The sequence below is a fragment of the Oncorhynchus gorbuscha genome, linkage group LG06, assembly GCF_021184085.1.
Source record: "Oncorhynchus gorbuscha isolate QuinsamMale2020 ecotype Even-year linkage group LG06, OgorEven_v1.0, whole genome shotgun sequence".
NCBI classification, from domain to species: Eukaryota; Metazoa; Chordata; class Actinopteri; order Salmoniformes; family Salmonidae; genus Oncorhynchus; species Oncorhynchus gorbuscha.
In genome coordinates this window covers 5,617,241-5,637,240 of record NC_060178.1, presented here as the reverse complement: position 1 = coordinate 5,637,240, position 20,000 = coordinate 5,617,241, and the positions used below count along the sequence as shown (strand labels likewise).

The window sequence follows — 20,000 nt, the reverse complement described above, 5'->3', positions numbered from 1 at the left end:
ATATAGTAATAATATAATAATATAGTAATAATATAGTAATAATATAATAATAATATAATAATAATATAATAATATAGTAATAATATAATAATATAGTAATAATACAATAATAATAATATAATAATCATATAATAATAATATAGTAATAATATAGTAATAATATAATAATATAGTAATAATATAATATAATAATATAGTAATAATATAGTAATAATATAATAATAATATAATAATATAGTAATCATATAATAATCATATAATAATATAATATAATAATAATATAATAATAATAATATAATATAGTAATAATATAGTAATAATATAATAATAATATAGTAATAATAGTAATAATATAATAATATAGTAATAATATAGTAATAATATAATATAATAATATAATAATAATATAATAATCATATAATAATAATATGATATAATAATCATATAATAATAATATAATATAATAATATAATAATAATATAGTAATAATATAATAATAATATAATAATAATATAGTAATAATATAATAATAATATAATAAAATAATAATATAATAATAATATAATAATATAATAATAATATAGTAATAATATAATATAATAATAATAATATAATAATATAGTAATAATATAATATAATAATATAGTAATAATATAATAATATAGTAATAATATAGTAATAATATAATAATAATATAATAATAATATAATATAATAATATAGTAATAATATAATGATATAGTAATAATATAATAATAATATAGTAATAATATAATAATATAGTAATAATATAATAATAATATAATAATAATATAATAATAATATAATAATAATATAGTAATAATGTAATAATATAGTAATAATAAAATAATAATAATATAATAATCATATAATAATAATATAGTAATAATATAGTAATAATATAATAATATAGTAATAATACAATAATAATAATATAATAATCATATAATAATAATATAATATAATAATATAGTAATAATATAATAATATAGTAATAATATAATAATAATATAATAATATAGTAATAATACAATAATAATAATATAATAATATAGTAATAATATAATAATAATAATATAATATAATAATAATATAGTAATAATATAATAATAATATAGTAATAATATAATAATAATATAATAATAATATAGTAATAATACAATAATAATAATATAATAATAATATAATAATAATAATAATGATAACAATGATAATAATAATATAATAATGATTGTATTTATATCTCAACACCACAAGGACGACGCAGGTGAAGTTTAGTCTGTAGTTAGGCCTCCTAATTGTCCCTAGAATTTCTAAGCAACAGCTGGAGGCAGGGCTTTCTCCTATAGAGATCCATTTTTATGGAATTGTCTGCCTACCCATGTCAGAGACGCAAACTCGGTCTCAACCTTTAAGTCTTTACTGAAGACTCATCTCTTCAGTGGGTCCTATGATTGAGTGTAGTCTGGCCCAGGAGTGGGAAGATTAACAGAAAGGCTCTGGAGCAACAAACCGCCCTTGCTGTCTCTGCCTGGCCCGGTTACCCTCTTTCCACTGGGATTCTCTGCCTCTAACCCTATTACAGGGGCTGAGTCACTGGCTTGCTGGGGCTCTCTCGTGCCGTCCCTGGGGGGGGTGCGTCACCTGGGTGGGTTGATTCACTGTTGTGGTCGGCCTGTCTGTGTCCCCCCTTGGGTTGTGCCATGGCGGAGATCTTTGTGGGCTATACTCAGCCTTGTCTCAGGATGGTAAGTTGGTGGTTGAAGATATCCCTCTAGTGGTGTGGGGGCTGTGCTTTGGCAATGTGGGTGGGGTTATATCCTTCCTGTTTGGCCCTGTCCGGGGGTGTCCTCGGATGGGGCCACAGTGTCTCCTGACCCCTCCTGTCTCAGCCTCCAGTAATTATGCTGCAGTAGTTTGTGTCGGGGGGCTAGGGTCAGTTTGTTATATCTGGAGTACTTCTCCTGTCCTATTCGGTGTCCTGTGTGAATCTAAGTGTGCGTTCTCTAATTCTCTCCTTCTCTCTTTCTTTCTCTCTCTCTCTCGGAGGACCTGAGCCCTAGGACCATGCCCCAGGAATACCTGACATGATGACGCCTTGCTGTCCCCAGTCCATCTGACCGTGCTGCTGCTCCAGTTTCAACTGTTCTGCCTTATTATTATTTGACCATGCTGGTCATTTATGAACATTTGAACATCTTGGCCATGTTCTGTTATAATCTCCACCCGGCACAGCCAGAAGAGGACTGGCCACCCCACATAGCCTGGTTCCTCTCTAGGTTTCTTTCTAGGTTTTGGCCTTTCTAGGGAGTTTTTCCTAGCCACCGTGCTTCTACACCTGCATTGCTTGCTGTTTGGGGTTTTAGGCTGGGTTTCTGTACAGCACTTTGAGATATCAGCTGATGTACGAAGGGCTATATAAATAAATTTGATTTGATTAGTGCTGTAGGTTATTTATCTTTAAATGCAGCAGGTAATCTTTCTTAAACTAATTACTTAATGTATTCAATTTGTATAACAATTGTGTGATCAATTTGATTAATTGGTTTAGGTTAAGATTTCGGAAATATTTTCAGCATTATTTTCACGATAGCTCACATTTTTCATCTGCATAGGAACAGAATTAACAGAATGGGCGTCCCCATTCAACTCAATAATGGAGCAAAGCAGGAAGTAAAAGCAGGAAGTAAAAGCAGGAAGTGTACCCATCAATATGTGCTGTGATTTGTTTAACTCAACTGACATCACAAAACATACATCCCATTGGATGAGACACATCAGTTAAAATAATTTGAATGAACATTCTACATTACCATGGAAATAATTGCATCACAATAACAGGCAGCCATAGTCGAGTGTACCCGTGAGTTAACCAGTCAAATTGCCAGGGTTAGGGGTTCCAAGCCAATGTAGAGGTGGCAGGTAGTGGTTAGAGCGTTGGGCTGGGCAGTAGGTAGCCTAGTGGTTAGAGCATTGGGCCGGGCGGCAGGTAGCCTAGTGGTTAGATCGTTTGGCCGGGCAGTAGGTAGCCTAGTGGTTAGAGCGTTGGGCCGGGCGGCAGGTAGCCTAGTGGTTAGATCGTTTGGCCGGGCAGTAGGTAGCCTAGTTGTTAGAGCATTGGGCCGGGCGGCAGGTAGCCTAGTGGTTAGAGCGTTGGGCTGGGCAGTAGGTAGCCTAGTTGTTAGAGCATTGGGCCGGGCGGCAGGTAGCCTAGTGGTTAGAGCGTTGGGCCGGGCGGCAGGTAGCCTAGTGGTTAGAGCGTTTGGCCGGGCAGTGGGTAGCCTAGTGGTTAGAGCATTGGGCCGGGCGGCAGGTAGCCTAGTGGTTAGATCGTTTGGCCGGGCAGTAGGTAGCCTAGTGGTTAGAGCATTGGGCCGGGCAGTAGGTAGCCTAGTGGTTAGAGCATTGGGCCAGTAACTGAAAGGTTGCTAGATCGAATCCTCGAGCTGCCAAGGTGAAAATCTGTCGTTCTGCCCCTGAACAAGGCAGTTAACCCACTGTTCCTAGACCAGTTAACCCCACTGTTCCTAGACCAGTTAACCCACTGTTCCTAGACCAGTTAACCCACTGTTCCAAGACCAGTTAACCCACTGTTCCTAGACCAGTTAACCCACTGTTCCTAGACCAGTTAACCCACTGTTCCTAGACCAGTTAACCCACTGTTCCTAGACCAGTTAACCCACTGTTCCTAGACCAGTTAACCCACTGTTCCTAGACCAGTTAACCCACTGTTCCTAGGCCAGTTAACCCACTGTTCCTAGACCAGTTAACCCACTGTTCCTAGACCAGTTAACCCACTGTTCCTAGACCAGTTAACCCACTGTTCCCAGACCAGTTAACCCACTGTTCCCAGACCAGTTAACCCACTGTTCCTAGACCAGTTAACCCACTGTTCCTAGACCAGTTAACCCACTGTTCCTAGACCAGTTAACCCACTGTTCCTAGACCAGTTAACCCACTGTTCCTAGGCCAGTTAACCCACTGTTCCTTAACACTGTTCCTACCAGTTAACCCCACTGTTCCTAGACCAGTTAACCCACTGTTCCTAGACCAGTTAACCCACTGTTCCCAGACCAGTTAACCCACTGTTCCCAGACCAGTTAACCCACTGTTCCCAGACCAGTTAACCCACTGTTCCTAGACCAGTTAACCCACTGTTCCCAGACCAGTTAACCCACTGTTCCTAGACCAGTTAACCCACTGTTCCTAGACCAGTTAACCCACTGTTCCTAGACCAGTTAACCCACTGTTCCTAGACCAGTTAACACTGTTCCTAGACCAGTTAACCCCACTGTTCCTAGACCAGTTAACCCACTGTTCCTAGACCAGTTAACCCACTGTTCCTAGACCAGTTAACCCACTGTTCCTAGACCAGTTAACCCACTGTTCCTAGGCCAGTTAACCCACTGTTCCTAGACCAGTTAACCCACTGTTCCTAGACCAGTTAACCCACTGTTCCTAGACCAGTTAACCCACTGTTCCCAGACCAGTTAACCCACTGTTCCCAGACCAGTTAACCCACTGTTCCCAGACCAGTTAACCCACTGTTCCTAGACCAGTTAACCCACTGTTCCCAGACCAGTTAACCCACTGTTCCTAGACCAGTTAACCCACTGTTCCCAGACCAGTTAACCCACTGTTCCCAGACCAGTTAACCCACTGTTCCCAGACCAGTTAACCCACTGTTCCTAGACCAGTTAACCCACTGTTCCCAGACCAGTTAACCCACTGTTCCTAGACCAGTTAACCCACTGTTCCTAGACCAGTTAACCCACTGTTCCTAGACCAGTTAACCCACTGTTCCTAGACCAGTTAACACTGTTCCTAGACCAGTTAACCCCACTGTTCCTAGACCAGTTAACCCACTGTTCCTAGACCAGTTAACCCACTGTTCCTAGACCAGTTAACCCACTGTTCCTAGACCAGTTAACCCCACTGTTCCTAGACCAGTTAACCCCACTGTTCCTAGACCAGTTAACCCACTGTTCCTAGACCAGTTAACCCACTGTTCCCTGGTAGGCCGTCATTGAAAATAAGAATTTGTTCTTAACTGACTTCATTTTAAGAATGTGAAATGTCAGAATAATCATTCATCACATTCCCAGTGGGTCAGAAGTTTACATACACTCAATTAGTATTTGGTAGCATTGCCTTTAAATTGTTTAACTTTGGTGAAACGTTTCGGGTAGCCTTCCACAAGCTTCCCACAATAAGTTGGGTGAAGTTTGGCCCATTCCTCCTGACAGAGCTGGTGTAACTGAGTCAGGTTTGTTGGCCTCCTTGCTCGTACACGCTTTTTCAGTTCTGCACACACATTTTCTGTAGGATTGAGGTCATGGCTTTGTGATGGCCACTCCAATACCTAGACTTTGTTGTCCTTAAGCCATTTTGCCACAACTTTGGAAGTCTGTTTGGGGTCATTGTCCATTTGGAAGACCCATTTGTCACCAAGCTTTAACTTCATGACTGATGTTGCTTCAATATATCCACATAATTTTCATCCCTCATGATGCCATCTATTTTGTGAAGTGCACCAGTCCCTCCTGCCCCAAAGCACCACCACAACATGATGCTGCCACCCCCGTGCTTCACGGTTGGGACGGTGTTCTTCAGCTTGCAAGCCTCCCCCTTTTTCCCCAAACATAACGATGGTCATTATGGTCAAACAGTTCTACTTTAGTTTTATCAGACCAGAGGACATTTCTACAAAAAGTACGATCTTTGTCCCCATGTGCAGTTGCAAACCATAGTCTGGATTTTTATGGCAGTTTTGGAGCAGTGGTTTCTTCCTTGCTGAGCGGACTTTCAGGTTATGGCGATATAGAACTTGTTTTACTGTGGATATAGATACTTTTGAACCTGTTTCCTCCAGCATCTTCACAGGGTCCTTTGCTGTTGTTCTGGGATTGATTTGCACTTTTTGCACCAAAGTACGTTCATCTGTAGGAGACAGAAAGCGTCTCCTTCCTGAGCGGTATGACGGCTGTGTGGTCCCATGGTGTTTATACTTGCGTACTATTGTTTGTACAGATGAACGTGGTACCGTGGTTCAGACGTTTGGAAATTGCTCCCAAGGATGAACCAGACTTGTGGAGGTCTACAATTTTCTTTCTGAGGTCTTGGCTGATTTCTTTTGATTTTCCCATGATGTCAGGCAAAGAGGCACAGAGTTTGAAGGTAGGCCTTGAAATACATCCACAGGTACACCTCCAATTGACTCAAATTATGTCAATTAGCCTATCAGATGCTTCTAAAGCCATGACATAATTTCCTGGAATTTTCCAAGCTGTTTAAACAATTGTTGGAAAAATGACTTGTGTCGTGCATAAAGTAGATGTCCTAACCGACTTGCCAAAACTATAGTTTGATAACAAGAAATGTGTGGAGTGATTAAAAAACAAGTTTTAAATACTCCAAACTAAGTGTATATAAACCTTCGACTTCAACTGTAGATGTCGTAGCTCTACCACCTCGTCCTGCAGTACTGACAGTATTATAATATAGATGTCGTACCTCCACCACCTCGTCCTACAGTACTGACAGTATTATAATATAGATGTCGTACCTCTACCACCTCGTCCTGCAGTACTGACAGTATTATAATATAGATGTCGTACCTCCACCACCTCGTCCTACAGTACTGACAGTATTATAATATAGATGTCGTACCTCTACCACCTCGTCCTGCAGTACTGACAGTATTATAATATAGATGTTGTAGCTCTACCACCTCGTCCTGCAGTACTGACAGTATTATAATATAGATGTCGTACCTCCACCACCTCGTCCTACAGTACTGACAGTATTATAATATAGATGTCGTACCTCTACCACCTCGTCCTGCAGTACTGACAGTATTATAATATAGATGTTGTAGCTCTACCACCTCGTCCTGCAGTACTGACAGTATTATAATATAGATGTCGTACCTCCACCACCTCGTCCTGCAGTACTGACAGTATTATAATGTAGATGTTGTACCTCCACCACCTCGTCCTGCAGTACTGACACTATTATAATATAGATGTCGTACCTCTACCACCTCGTCCTGCAGTACTGACAGTTCGTTGGCGTTGCGGGCCACAAAGTGGTAGCAGATCTTAGCATATTTACGGGACGAGGACGCCAGACCATTGTAGGACCTGAGACAGGTGACAAACAACAAACAGTCTTAACATGTGTACAGATTACAATGCAGCTCAAGAAACAACAAAGTTAAATCAAATTAAATAAAAAGTAGTAACAACAATGAGAAAAGTAGCAGTGTGATTAGTTGTAATGTAGAATCACATTGACTAGAAAATATCATAAACTGACCCATTTGATGAGCTGGAAGACTGGGTTCCGAAAAACTGAAAATGAGAGGATTTTATTATCATTGTAAAGTGCTGATATGGACTGGTACTGTGTGTGTCTGACTATCCTATCCTATCCTAACCTATCCTATCCTATCCTATCCCATCCTATCCTATCCTATCCTATCCTATAATATCCTATCCTATCCTATAATATCCTATCCTATAATATCCTATCCTATAATATCCTATCCTATCCTATCCTATAATATCCTATCCTAACCTAACCTATCCTATCCTATAATATCCTATCCTAACCTATCCTAACCTATCCTAACCTATCCTATCCCATCCTATCCTAACCTATCCTATAATATCCTATCCTAACCTAACCTATCCTATCCTATCCTAATCTATCCTATCCTATAATATCCCATCCTATCCTATCCTAACCTATCCTATCCTATCCCATAATATCCTATCCTAACCTATCCTATAATATCCTATCCTAACCTATCCTATCCTATAATATCCTATCCTATCCTATCATATCCTATCCTATCCTAACCTATCCTATAATATCCTATCCTATCCTATAATATCCTATCCTATTCTATAATATCCTATTCTATAATATCCTATAATATCCTATCCTATCCTATAATATCCTATCCTATCCTATCCTATAATATCCTATCCTATCCTATCCTATAATATCCTATCCTATCCTATAATATCCTATCCTATCCTATCCTATAATATCCTATCCTAACCTAACCTATCCTATAATATCCTATCCTAACCTATCCTAACCTATCCTAACCTATCCTATCCCATCCTATCCTAACCTATCCTATAATATCCTATCCTATCCTAACCTAACCTATCCTAACCTATCCTAACCTATCCTAATCTATCCTATCCTATAATATCCTATCCTAACCTATCCTATCCTATCCCATAATATCCTATCCTAACCTATCCTATAATATCCTATCATATCCTATCCTATCCTAACCTATCCTATCCTATAATATCCTATCCTATCCTATAATATCCTATCCTATTCTATAATATCCTATTCTATAATATCCTATAATATCCTATCCTATCCTATAATATCCTATAATATCCTATCCTATCCTATAATATCTTATAATATCCTATCCTATAATATCCTATCCTATCCTATAATATCATATAATATCCTATCCTATCCTATCCTATAATATCCTATCCTATCCTAACCTATAATATCCTATCCTAACCTATAATATCCTATCCTATAATATCCTATCCTATAATATCCTATCCTATCCTATAATATCCTATCCTATAATATCCTATCCTAACCTATCCTATCCTATCCTATAATATCCTATCCTAACCTATCCTATCCTATCCTATAATATCCTATCCTAACCTATCCTATCCTATAATAATAAATAATAATAATAATATATGCCATTTAGCGGACGCTTTTATCCAAAGCGACTTACAGTCATGTGTGCATACATTCTACGTATATTATCCTATCCTAACCTATCCTATCCTATAATATCCTATCATATCCTATCCCATCCTATCCTATCCTATCCTATCCCATAATATCCTATCCTATCCTATCCTAACCTATCCTATCCTAACCTATTATATCCTATCCTATCCTATAATATCCTATCCTAACCTATCCTATAATATCCCATCCTATCCTATCCTATCATATCCTATAATATCCTATCCTATTCTATAATATCCTATAATATCCTATCCTATCCTATAATATCCTATAATATCCTTTCCTATCCTATAATATCCTATAATATCCTATCCTATCCTATAATATCCTATCCTATCCTATAATATCCTATCCTATCCTATAATATCCTATAATATCCTATCCTATCCTATAATATCCTATAATATCCCATCCTATCCTATAATATCCTATCCTATCCTATCCTATCATATCCTATAATATCCTATCCTATTCTATAATATCCTATAATATCCTGTCCTATCCTATAATATCCTTTCCTATCCTATAATATCCTATCCTATAATATCCTTTCCTATCCTATAATATCCCATCCCATCCTATCCTAACCTATCCCATCCTATCCTATAATATCCTATGCTATCCTATCATATCCTATAATATCCTATCCTATCCTATAATATCCTATCCTATAATATCCTATAATATCCTATCCTATCCTATAATATCCTATCCTATCCTAACCTATAATATCCTATCCTATCCTATAATATCCCATCCTATCCTATAATATCCTATCCTATCCTAACCTATCCTATCCTATAATATCCCATCCCATCCTATCCTAACCTATCCTATAATATCCTATTCTATCCTAACCTATAATATCCTATCCTATCCTAACCTATCCTATCCTATCCTATAATATCCCATCCTATCCTATAATATCCTAACCTATCCTATCCTATCCTAACCTATCCTATCCTATAAATATCCCATCCTATCCTATAATATCCCATCCTATCCTATAATATCCTAACCTATCCTATCCTATCCTAACCTATCCTATCCTATAATATCCCATCCCATCCTATACTAACCTATCCCATCCCATCCTATCCTAACCTATCCTATAATATCCTATTCTATCCTATCCTATCCTATCCTACCCTATCTTATCCTATCCTATCCTATCCTAACCTATCCTAACCTATTCTATCCCATAATATCCTATCCTAACCTATTCTATCCTATCCTATAATATCCTATCCTATCCTATCTTATCCTAACCTATCCTATTCTATCTTATCCTATCCTATCCTAACCTATCCTATTCTATCTTATCCTATCCTATAATATCCTATCCTAACCTATTCTATTCTATCCTATCCTATCTTATCCTAACTTATCCTAACCTATCCTATCTTATCCTATCCTATTCTATCTTATCCTATCCTATCCTATCCTATCCTATCCTCCTATCTTATCCTAACCTATCCTAACCTATCCTATTCTATCTTATCCTAACCTATCCTAACCTATCCTAACCTATCCTATTCTATCTTATCCTATCCTATCCTATCTTATCATATCCTAACACGTCCAAGTATTCAAACCTGTTTCATAAAACATCAAAACGAAGAAGAGTTTATTATGAGCGAGAAGAAATGTCACTGAAGGAAATGTAAACAAACAAATGAAGAACTAACAGAGGTCTACTATAAGGACTGAAACGGACAGCAGTCCAAAAATTACTACAGCTGTTTTCCTACTGATCGATCTCACTCCCTCTCACCTCTTCTGACTTGTGTGGGGACATGGGGTGGGACATGAAGGACATGGGAGGTTCCCCTAATCCCTCTGTCTCCCATGGGGAGGTCCTGAACAGGTCAGCTGGGGGCTCCCACCCGTTCCTGAACTTAGGGAAGTAGGTAGAGGCACACTGGTCCCGTGGCCAGTCCGCTCTGGAGTAAACACAGAGACAACCAGGGTTGTAGTAGAGAGTAAACACAGAGACAACCAGGGTTGTAGTAGAGAGTAAACACAGAGACAACCAGGGTTGTAGTGGAGGGTAAACAGAGACAACCAGGGTTGTAGTAGAGGGTAAACACAGAGACAACCAGGGTTGTAGTAGAGGGTAAACACAGAGACAACCAGGGTTGTAGTAGAGGGTAAACACAGAGACAACCAGGGTTGTAGTGGAGGGTAAACAGAGACAACCAGGGTTGTAGTAGAGGGTAAACACAGAGACAACCAGGGTTGTAGTAGAGGGTAAACACAGAGACAACCAGGGTTGTAGTAGAGGGTAAACACAGAGACAACCAGGGTTGTAGTAGAGGGTAAACACAGAGACAACCAGGGTTGTAGTAGAGGGTAAACACAGAGACAACCAGGGTTGTAGTGGAGGGTAAACAGAGACAACCAGGGTTGTAGTAGAGGGTAAACACAGAGACAACCAGGGTTGTAGTGGAGGGTAAACACCAGTTTACCACATCATTTATTTCACCCCGACGGACAAACAGAGTTTATCACTACATCCCTGGACATATGACAAGCCCTATAAGACATTATAACGGCTCATACAAGCTTATAACAACGTGTACATTCTGATAAATTACAGGCTTAAACAGCAGGTTTTAGATAACATGTTATCAATGGAATAATAGCATAACAAATCACTGCCATCTATAAATGTAGAGGTTATTACTGACCTTAAATTCTGATTTCAGATGGACATATCTGATGTTTACCAACAGGGACACGGGCTATCTGAGTTAACCTTGTATCATATTGACCTTTTATTCTGATTTTTGCAGTATCTATGCACACTCACACACACATACACTCACAGGGCCACACACACTCACAGGGCCCTACATACTCACACTCACAGCGCCCCACACACTCACAGGGCCACACACACTCACAGGGCCCTACTACACACCCACAGGGCCCTACATACTCACACTCACAGGGCCCCACACACTCACAGGGCCCCACACACTCACAGGGCCCTACACACTCACAGGGCCCTACACACTCACAGGGCCCTACTACACACCCACAGGGCACTACATACTCACACTCACAGGGCCCCACACACTCACAGGGCCACACACACTCACAGGGCCCTACTACACACCCACAGGGCCCTACATACTCACACTCACAGGGCCCCACACACTCACAGGGCCCTACACACTCACAGGGCCCTACACACTCATAGGGCCCTACACACTCACAGGGCCCTACACACTCACACACAAACACTCATAAGGCCATATACACACACACACACACACACACACTCATAAGGCCATACACACACACACACACACACACACACACACACACACACACACACACACACACACACACACACACACACACACACACACACACACACACACACACACACACACACACACACACACACACACACACACACACACACACACACACAAGGCCATACACACTCACAGGGCCCTACACACTCACAGGGCCACACACACTCACACGGCCCTATACACTCACAGGGCGCCACACACTCACACGGCCCTACACACTCACACGGCCCTACACACTCACAGGGTCCTACACACTCACAGGGTCCTACACACTCACAGGGCCACACACACTCACACGGCCCTACACACTCACACACAAACACTCATAAGGCCATACACACACACACACACACACACACACACACACACACACACACACACACACACACACACACACACACACACACACACACACACACACACACACACACACACACACACACACACACACACACACACACTCACAAGGCCATACACACTCACAGGGTCCTACACACTCACAGGGCCACACACACTCACACACACTCATTCCATCATCTGTTCACTCACACATAATATGCACATCCATTTATACTGACTCTACACACATCCACTAACATACAGGCTGCTGCTACCCTGTTTATCGTATAGTCTAGTTACCTTACCCCTATATGCATCTACCTCTATCAGCACATGTGCAACCACACACCACACACACACTCTCCAGTACCTAGGTCTTGTCCACCCATCTCCCAGCAGTTCAAAGATGGTAATTTCTTTAGGTAACAGATGACCCCTCAGGAAGTCTACTGCATCTCTGGATAAGTGAGGGGAGACCACAGAGCGGGGCAGCTCTACGCTACCACAGGACTGGAGCACCTAGAGGTCAAAGGTTAGAGGTCACACATCTACCTGTACAGGCTACAGACAGGTGAGGAGAGACCACGGAGCAGGGCAGCTCTACACTACCACAGGACTGGAGCACAAACACCCTCTGAACATCTATAACCACCCTTAACCCTTCAACCTAAGGTGGAAGCACATCTGCTACAATTTCACCATCAGGAGGTATTGTGGTTACACCAATCCAATCCTCTCATCTATCATATCCAGGACCGTATCCAGGGCCGTATCCAGGGTCGTATCCAGGGTCGTATCCAGGGCCGTATCCAGGGTCGTATCCAGGGCCGTATCCAGGGTCGTATCCAGGGCCGTATCCAGGGTCGTATCCAGGACAGTAACCAGGACAGTAACCAGGGCCGTATCCAGGGTCGTATCCAAGACCGTATCCAGGGTCGTATCCAGGACAGTAACCAGGACAGTATCCAGGACCGTATCCAGGGTCGTATCCAGGACCGTATCCAGGGTCGTATCCAGGACAGTAACCAGGACAGTAACCAGGGCCGTATCCAGGGCCGTATCCAGGGTCGTATCCAGGACAGTATCCAGGACCGTATCCAGGGTCGTATCCAGGACAGTATCCAGGGTCGTATCCAGGACAGTATTGTTGGATGAATGAGAGAGGAAAGGTAAATCTGTCCTACACTATGCTTATTAATCATTATGTAGCTGAGTGAAACCACACTATTCTGGTCTGGTTAGTATCATTCCAGGGTTGGGAGGGTGTGTGTGTGTGTTACTCTGGTCTGGTTAGTGCCATGGAAGGATTGTGTGTGTGTGTGTGTGTGTGTGTGTGTGTGTGTGTGTGTGTGTGTGTGTGTGTGTGTGTGTGTGTGTGTGTGTGTGTGTGTGTGTGTGTGTGTGTGTGTGTGTGTGTGTGTGTGTGTGTGTGTGTGTGTGTGTGTGTGTGTGTGTGTGTGTGTGTGTGTGTGTGTCAGTCACGTTCTTACCAGGTCCAGGGGGCCGAAGAGGAAGTGCACCAGTTCAGAAGCGCTGGGGTTCTGGATGTGTTTCTTCAGTTTGGCCTGCAGGGGGCAGAGTGACACACATACTGTAGACACAGTTGACCACAGCTCTGTAGGCTACCATTTAGGAAAGTTGCCGATGTCATCGATAGAGCCGATGGGATTACTGTTTGTTCTACAATATATATTTCTATCTGAACATTCTGAACATTCCACAACGTTGTGTGTCCTTCTGAACGGGGCCCTGGTATAGAACTGAGGTGCCCCTGGTAGAGTACTGAGGAGCCCCTGGTATAGAACTGAGGAGCCCCTGGTAGAGTACTGAGGTGCCCCTGGTATAGAACTGAGGAGCCCCTGGTATAGAACTGAGGAGCCCCTGGTATAGAACTGAGGAGCCCCTGGTATAGTACTGAGGTGCCCCTGGTATAGAACTGAGGTGCCCCTGGTAGAGTACTGAGGCGCCCCTGGTATAGAACTGAGGAGCCCCTGGTATAGAACTGAGGAGCCCCTGGTATAGTACTGAGGTGCCCCTGGTATAGAACTGAGGAGCCCCTGGTATAGAACTGAGGAGCCCCTGGTATAGAACTGAGGTGCCCCTGCTAGAGTACTGAGGAGCCCCTGGTATAGAACTGAGGAGCCCCTGGTATAGAACTGAGGAGCCCCTGGTATAGAACTGAGGAGCCCCTGGTATAGTACTGAGGTGCCCCTGGTATAGAACTGAGGAGCCCCTGGTATAGAACTGAGGAGCCCCTGGTATAGAACTGAGGAGCCCCTGGTATAGAACTGAGGAGCCCCTGGTATAGAACTGAGGAGCCCCTGGTATAGAACTGAGGAGCCCCTGGTATAGAACTGAGGAGCCCCTGGTATAGAACTGAGGAGCCCCTGGTATAGAACTGAGAAGCCCCAGGTATAGAACTGAGGTGCCCCTGGTATAGTTCTGAGGAGCCCCTGGTATAGAACTGAGGAGCCCCTGGTATAGTACTGAGGAGCCTCTGGTATAGAACTGAGGAGCCCCTGGTATAGAACTGAGGAGCCCCTGGTATAGAACTGAGGAGCCCCTGGTATAGTACTGAGGAGCCCCTGGTATAGAACTGAGGAGCCCCTGATATAGTACTGAGGAGCCCCTGGTATAGAACTGAGGTGCCCCTGGTATAGAACTGAGGAGCCCCTGGTATAGAACTGAGGAGCCCCTGGTATAGAACTGAGGAGCCCCTGGTATAGAACTGAGGAGCCCCTGGTATAGAACTGAGGAGCCCCTGGTATAGAACTGAGGAGCCCCTGGTATAGTACTGAGGAGCCCCTGGTATAGAACTGAGGAGCCCCTGGTATAGTACTGAGGAGCCTCTGGTATAGAACTGAGGAGCCCCTGGTATAGAACTGAGGAGCCCCTGGTATAGAACTGAGGAGCCCCTGGTATAGTACTGAGGAGCCCCTGGTATAGAACTGAGGAGCCCCTGATATAGTACTGAGGAGCCCCTGGTATAGAACTGAGGTGCCCCTGGTAGAGTACTGAGGTGCCCCTGGTATAGTAGTGAGGAGCCCCTGGTATAGAACTGAGGTGCCCCTGGTAGAGTACTGAGGTGCCCCTGGTATAGAACTGAGGAGCCCCTGGTATAGAACTGAGGAGCCCCTGGTATGTACTGAGGAGCCCCTGGTATAGAACTGAGGAGCCCCTGATATAGTACTGAGGAGCCCCTGGTATAGAACTGAGGTGCCCCTGGTATAGAACTGAGGAGCCCCTGGTATAGAACTGAGGAGCCCCTGGTATAGAACTGAGGAGCCCCTGGTATAGAACTGAGGAGCCCCTGGTATAGTACTGAGGAGCCCCTGGTATAGAACTGAGGAGCCCCTGGTATAGTACTGAGGAGCCCTGGTATAGAACTGAGGAGCCCCTGGTGTAGAACTGAGGAGCCCCTGGTATAGAACTGAGGAGCCCCTGGTATAGAACTGAGGAGCCCCTGGTATAGTACTGAGGAGCCCCTGGTATAGAACTGAGGAGCCCCTGATATAGTACTGAGGAGCCCCTGGTATAGAACTGAGGTGCCCCTGGTAGAGTACTGAGGTGCCCCTGGTATAGTACTGAGGAGCCCCTGGTATAGAACTGAGGTGCCCCTGGTAGAGTACTGAGGTGCCCCTGGTATAGTACTGAGGAGCCCCTGGTATAGTACTGAGGAGCCCCTGGTAGAGTACTGAGGTGCCCCTGGTATAGTACTGAGGAGTCCCTGGTATAGAACTGAAGAGCCCCTGGTGTAGAACTGAGGAGCCCCTGGTATAGAACTGAGGAGCCCCTGGTATAGTACTGAGGAGTACTGAGGTGCCCCTGGTATAGAACTGAGGAGCCCCTGGTATAGAACTGAGGAGCCCCTGGTATAGAACTGAGGAGCCCCTCGTATAGAACTGAGGAGTACTGAGGTGCCCCTGGTATAGAACTGAGGAGCCCCTGGTATAGTACTGAGGAGCCCCTGGTATAGAACTGAGGAGTACTGAGGTGCCCCTGGTATAGAACTGAGGAGTACTGAGGTGCCCCTGGAATAGAACTGAGGAGCCCCTGGTATAGTACTGAGGAGCCCCTGGTATAGAACTGAGGAGTACTGAGGTGCCCCTGGTATAGAACTGAGGTGCCCCTGGTAGAGTACTGAGGAGCCCCTGGTATAGTACTGAGGAGCCCCTGGTGTAGAACTGAGGAGCCCCTGGTGTAGTACTGAGGAGCCCCTGGTATAGAACTGAGGAGTCCCTGGTATAGAACTGAGGAGCCCCTGGTATAGTACTGAGGAGCCCCTGGTATAGAACTGAGGAGCCCCTGGTATAGAACTGAGGAGCCCCTGGTATAGTACTGAGGAGCCCCTGGTATAGTACTGAGGAGCGCCTGGTATAGAACTGAGGAGCCCCTGGTATAGAACTGAGGAGCCCCTGGTATAGTACTGAGGAGTACTGAGGTGCCCCTGGTATAGAACTGAGGAGCCCCTGGTATAGTACTGAGGAGCCCCTGGTATAGAACTGAGGAGCCCCTGGTAGAGTACTGAGGAGCCCCTGGTATAGAACTGAGAAGCCCCTGGTGTAGTACTGAGGAGCCCCTGGTATAGAACTGAGGAGCCCCTGGTATAGAACTGAGGTGCCCCTGGTATAGAACTGAGGTGCCCCTGGTATAGAACTGAGGTGCCCCTGGTATAGAACTGAGGTGCCCCTGGTATAGAACTGAGGAGCCCCTGGTATAGAACTGAGGAGCCCCTGGTATAGTACTGAGGAGCCCCTGGTATAGTACTGAGGAGCCCCTGGTATAGAACTGAGGAGCCCCTGGTATAGAACTGAGGAGCCCCTGGTATAGTACTGAGGAGTACTGAGGTGCCCCTGGTATAGAACTGAGGAGCCCCTGGTATAGTACTGAGGAGCCCCTGGTATAGAACTGAGGAGCCCCTGGTAGAGTACTGAGGAGCCCCTGGTATAGAACTGAGAAGCCCCTGGTGTAGTACTGAGGAGCCCCTGGTATAGAACTGAGGAGCCCCTGGTATAGAACTGAGGTGCCCCTGGTATAGAACTGAGGTGCCCCTGGTATAGAACTGAGGTGCCCCTGGTATAGAACTGAGGTGCCCCTGGTATAGAACTGAGGTGCCCCTGGTATAGAACTGAGGTGCCCCTGGTAGAGTACTGAGGTGCCCCTGGTATAGTACTGAGGAGCCCCTGGTAGAGTACTGAGGTGCCCCTGGTAGAGTACTGAGGTGCCCCTGGTATAGTACTGAGGTGCCCCTGGTATAGTACTGAGGTGCCCCTGGTATAGAACTGAGGAGCCCCTGGTATAGAACTGAGGAGCCCCTGGTATAGAACTGAGGAGCCCCTGGTATAGTACTGAGGAGCCCCTGGTATAGAACTGAGGAGCCCCTGGTATAGAACTGAGGAGCCCCTGGTATAGAACTGAGGTGCCCCTGGTATAGAACTGAGGAGCCCCTGGTATAGAACTGAGGAGCCCCTGGTATAGAACTGAGGAGCCCCTGGTATAGAACTGGGGAGCCCCTGGTATAGAACTGGGGAGCCCCTGGTATAGAACTGAGGAGCCCCTGGTATAGAACTGAGGAGCCCCTGGTATAGTACTGAGGAGCCCCTGGTATAGAACTGAGGAGCCCCTGGTATAGTACTGAGGAGCCTCTGGTATAGAACTGAGGAGCCCCTGGTGTAGAACTGAGGAGCCCCTGGTATAGAACTGAGGAGCCCCTGGTATAGAACTGAGGAGCCCCTGGTATAGTACTGAGGAGCCCCTGGTATAGAACTGAGGAGCCCCTGGTATAGTACTGAGGAGCCTCTGGTATAGAACTGAGGAGCCTCTGGTATTTGTAAGTCGCTCTGGATAAGAGCGTCTGCTAAATGACTTAAATGTAAATGTAAATGTATAGAACTGAGGAGCCCCTGGTATAGAACTGAGGAGCCCCTGGTAATAGAACTGAGGAGCCCCTGGTATAGTACTGAGGAGCCCCTGGTATAGAACTGAGGAGCCCCTGATATAGTACTGAGGAGCCCCTGGTATAGAACTGAGGTGCCCCTGGTAGAGTACTGAGGTGCCCCTGGTATAGTACTGAGGAGCCCCTGGTATAGAACTGAGGTGCCCCTGGTAGAGTACTGAGGTGCCCCTGGTATAGTACTGAGGAGCCCCTGGTATAGTACTGAGGAGCCCCTGGTAGAGTACTGAGGTGCCCCTGGTATAGTACTGAGGAGTCCCTGGTATAGAACTGAGGAGCGCCTGGTGTAGAACTGAGGAGCCCCTGGTATAGAACTGAGGAGCCCCTGGTATAGTACTGAGGAGTACTGAGGTGCCCCTGGTATAGAACTGAGGAGCCCCTGGTATAGAACTGAGGAGCCCCTGGTATAGAACTGAGGAGCCCCTGGTATAGAACTGAGGAGTACTGAGGTGCCCCTGGTATAGAACTGAGGAGCCCCTGGTATAGTACTGAGGAGCCCCTGGTATAGAACTGAGGAGTACTGAGGTGCCCCTGGTATAGAACTGAGGAGTACTGAGGTGCCCCTGGAATAGAACTGAGGAGCCCCTGGTATAGTACTGAGGAGCCCCTGGTATAGAACTGAGGAGTACTGAGGTGCCCCTGGTATAGAACTGAGGTGCCCCTGGTAGAGTACTGAGGAGCCCCTGGTATAGTACTGAGGAGCCCCTGGTGTAGAACTGAGGACCCCCAGGTGTAGTACTGAGGAGCCCCTGGTATAGAACTGAGGAGTCCCTGGTATAGAACTGAGGAGCCCCTGGTATAGTACTGAGGAGCCCCTGGTATAGAACTGAGGAGCCCCTGGTATAGAACTGAGGAGCCCCTGGTATAGTACTGAGGAGCCCCTGGTATAGTACTGAGGAGCCCCTGGTATAGAACTGAGGAGCCCCTGGTATAGAACTGAGGAGCCCCTGGTATAGTACTGAGGAGTACTGAGGTGCCCCTGGTATAGAACTGAGGAGCCCCTGGTATAGTACTGAGGAGCCCCTGGTATAGAACTGAGGAGCCCCTGGTAGAGTACTGAGGAGCCCCTGGTATAGAACTGAGAAGCCCCTGGTGTAGTACTGAGGAGCCCCTGGTATAGAACTGAGGAGCCCCTGGTATAGAACTGAGGTGCCCCTGGTATAGAACTGAGGTGCCCCTGGTATAGAACTGAGGTGCCCCTGGTATAGAACTGAGGTGCCCCTGGTATAGAACTGAGGAGCCCCTGGTATAGAACTGAGGAGCCCCTGGTATAGTACTGAGGAGCCCCTGGTATAGAACTGAGGAGCCCCTGGTATAGAACTGAGGAGCCCCTGGTATAGTACTGAGGAGTACTGAGGTGCCCCTGGTATAGAACTGAGGAGCCCCTGGTATAGTACTGAGGAGCCCCTGGTATAGAACTGAGGAGCCCCTGGTAGAGTACTGAGGAGCCCCTGGTATAGAACTGAGAAGCGCCTGGTGTAGTACTGAGGAGCCCCTGGTATAGAACTGAGGAGCCCCTGGTATAGAACTGAGGTGCCCCTGGTATAG

The 20,000-nt window shown here is 44.6% G+C and overlaps 1 protein-coding gene across 8 annotated transcripts in view; it reads right to left on the bottom strand.

The window, feature by feature from the left end:
- The window catches only part of LOC124037453 (epidermal growth factor receptor kinase substrate 8-like protein 2), a 155,818-nt gene that overhangs the window by 16,807 nt on the left and 119,011 nt on the right, over positions 1 to 20,000 (bottom strand). For all 8 annotated transcript variants that reach the window (XR_006839190.1, XM_046352167.1, XM_046352166.1 and 5 more), the window contains 5 exons: positions 13,990 to 14,064; positions 12,870 to 13,018; positions 10,609 to 10,777; positions 7,338 to 7,372; positions 7,054 to 7,162 (listed from right to left, as the gene is read on the bottom strand). Coding sequence is in view for 7 of the 8 variants with exons in the window: in XM_046352167.1 (XP_046208123.1) it covers positions 7,054 to 7,162; positions 7,338 to 7,372; positions 10,609 to 10,777; positions 12,870 to 13,018; positions 13,990 to 14,064 (537 nt within the window). In the remaining variant the exon portion in view is untranslated. The remainder of the gene's footprint in view (positions 1 to 7,053; positions 7,163 to 7,337; positions 7,373 to 10,608; positions 10,778 to 12,869; positions 13,019 to 13,989; positions 14,065 to 20,000) is intronic.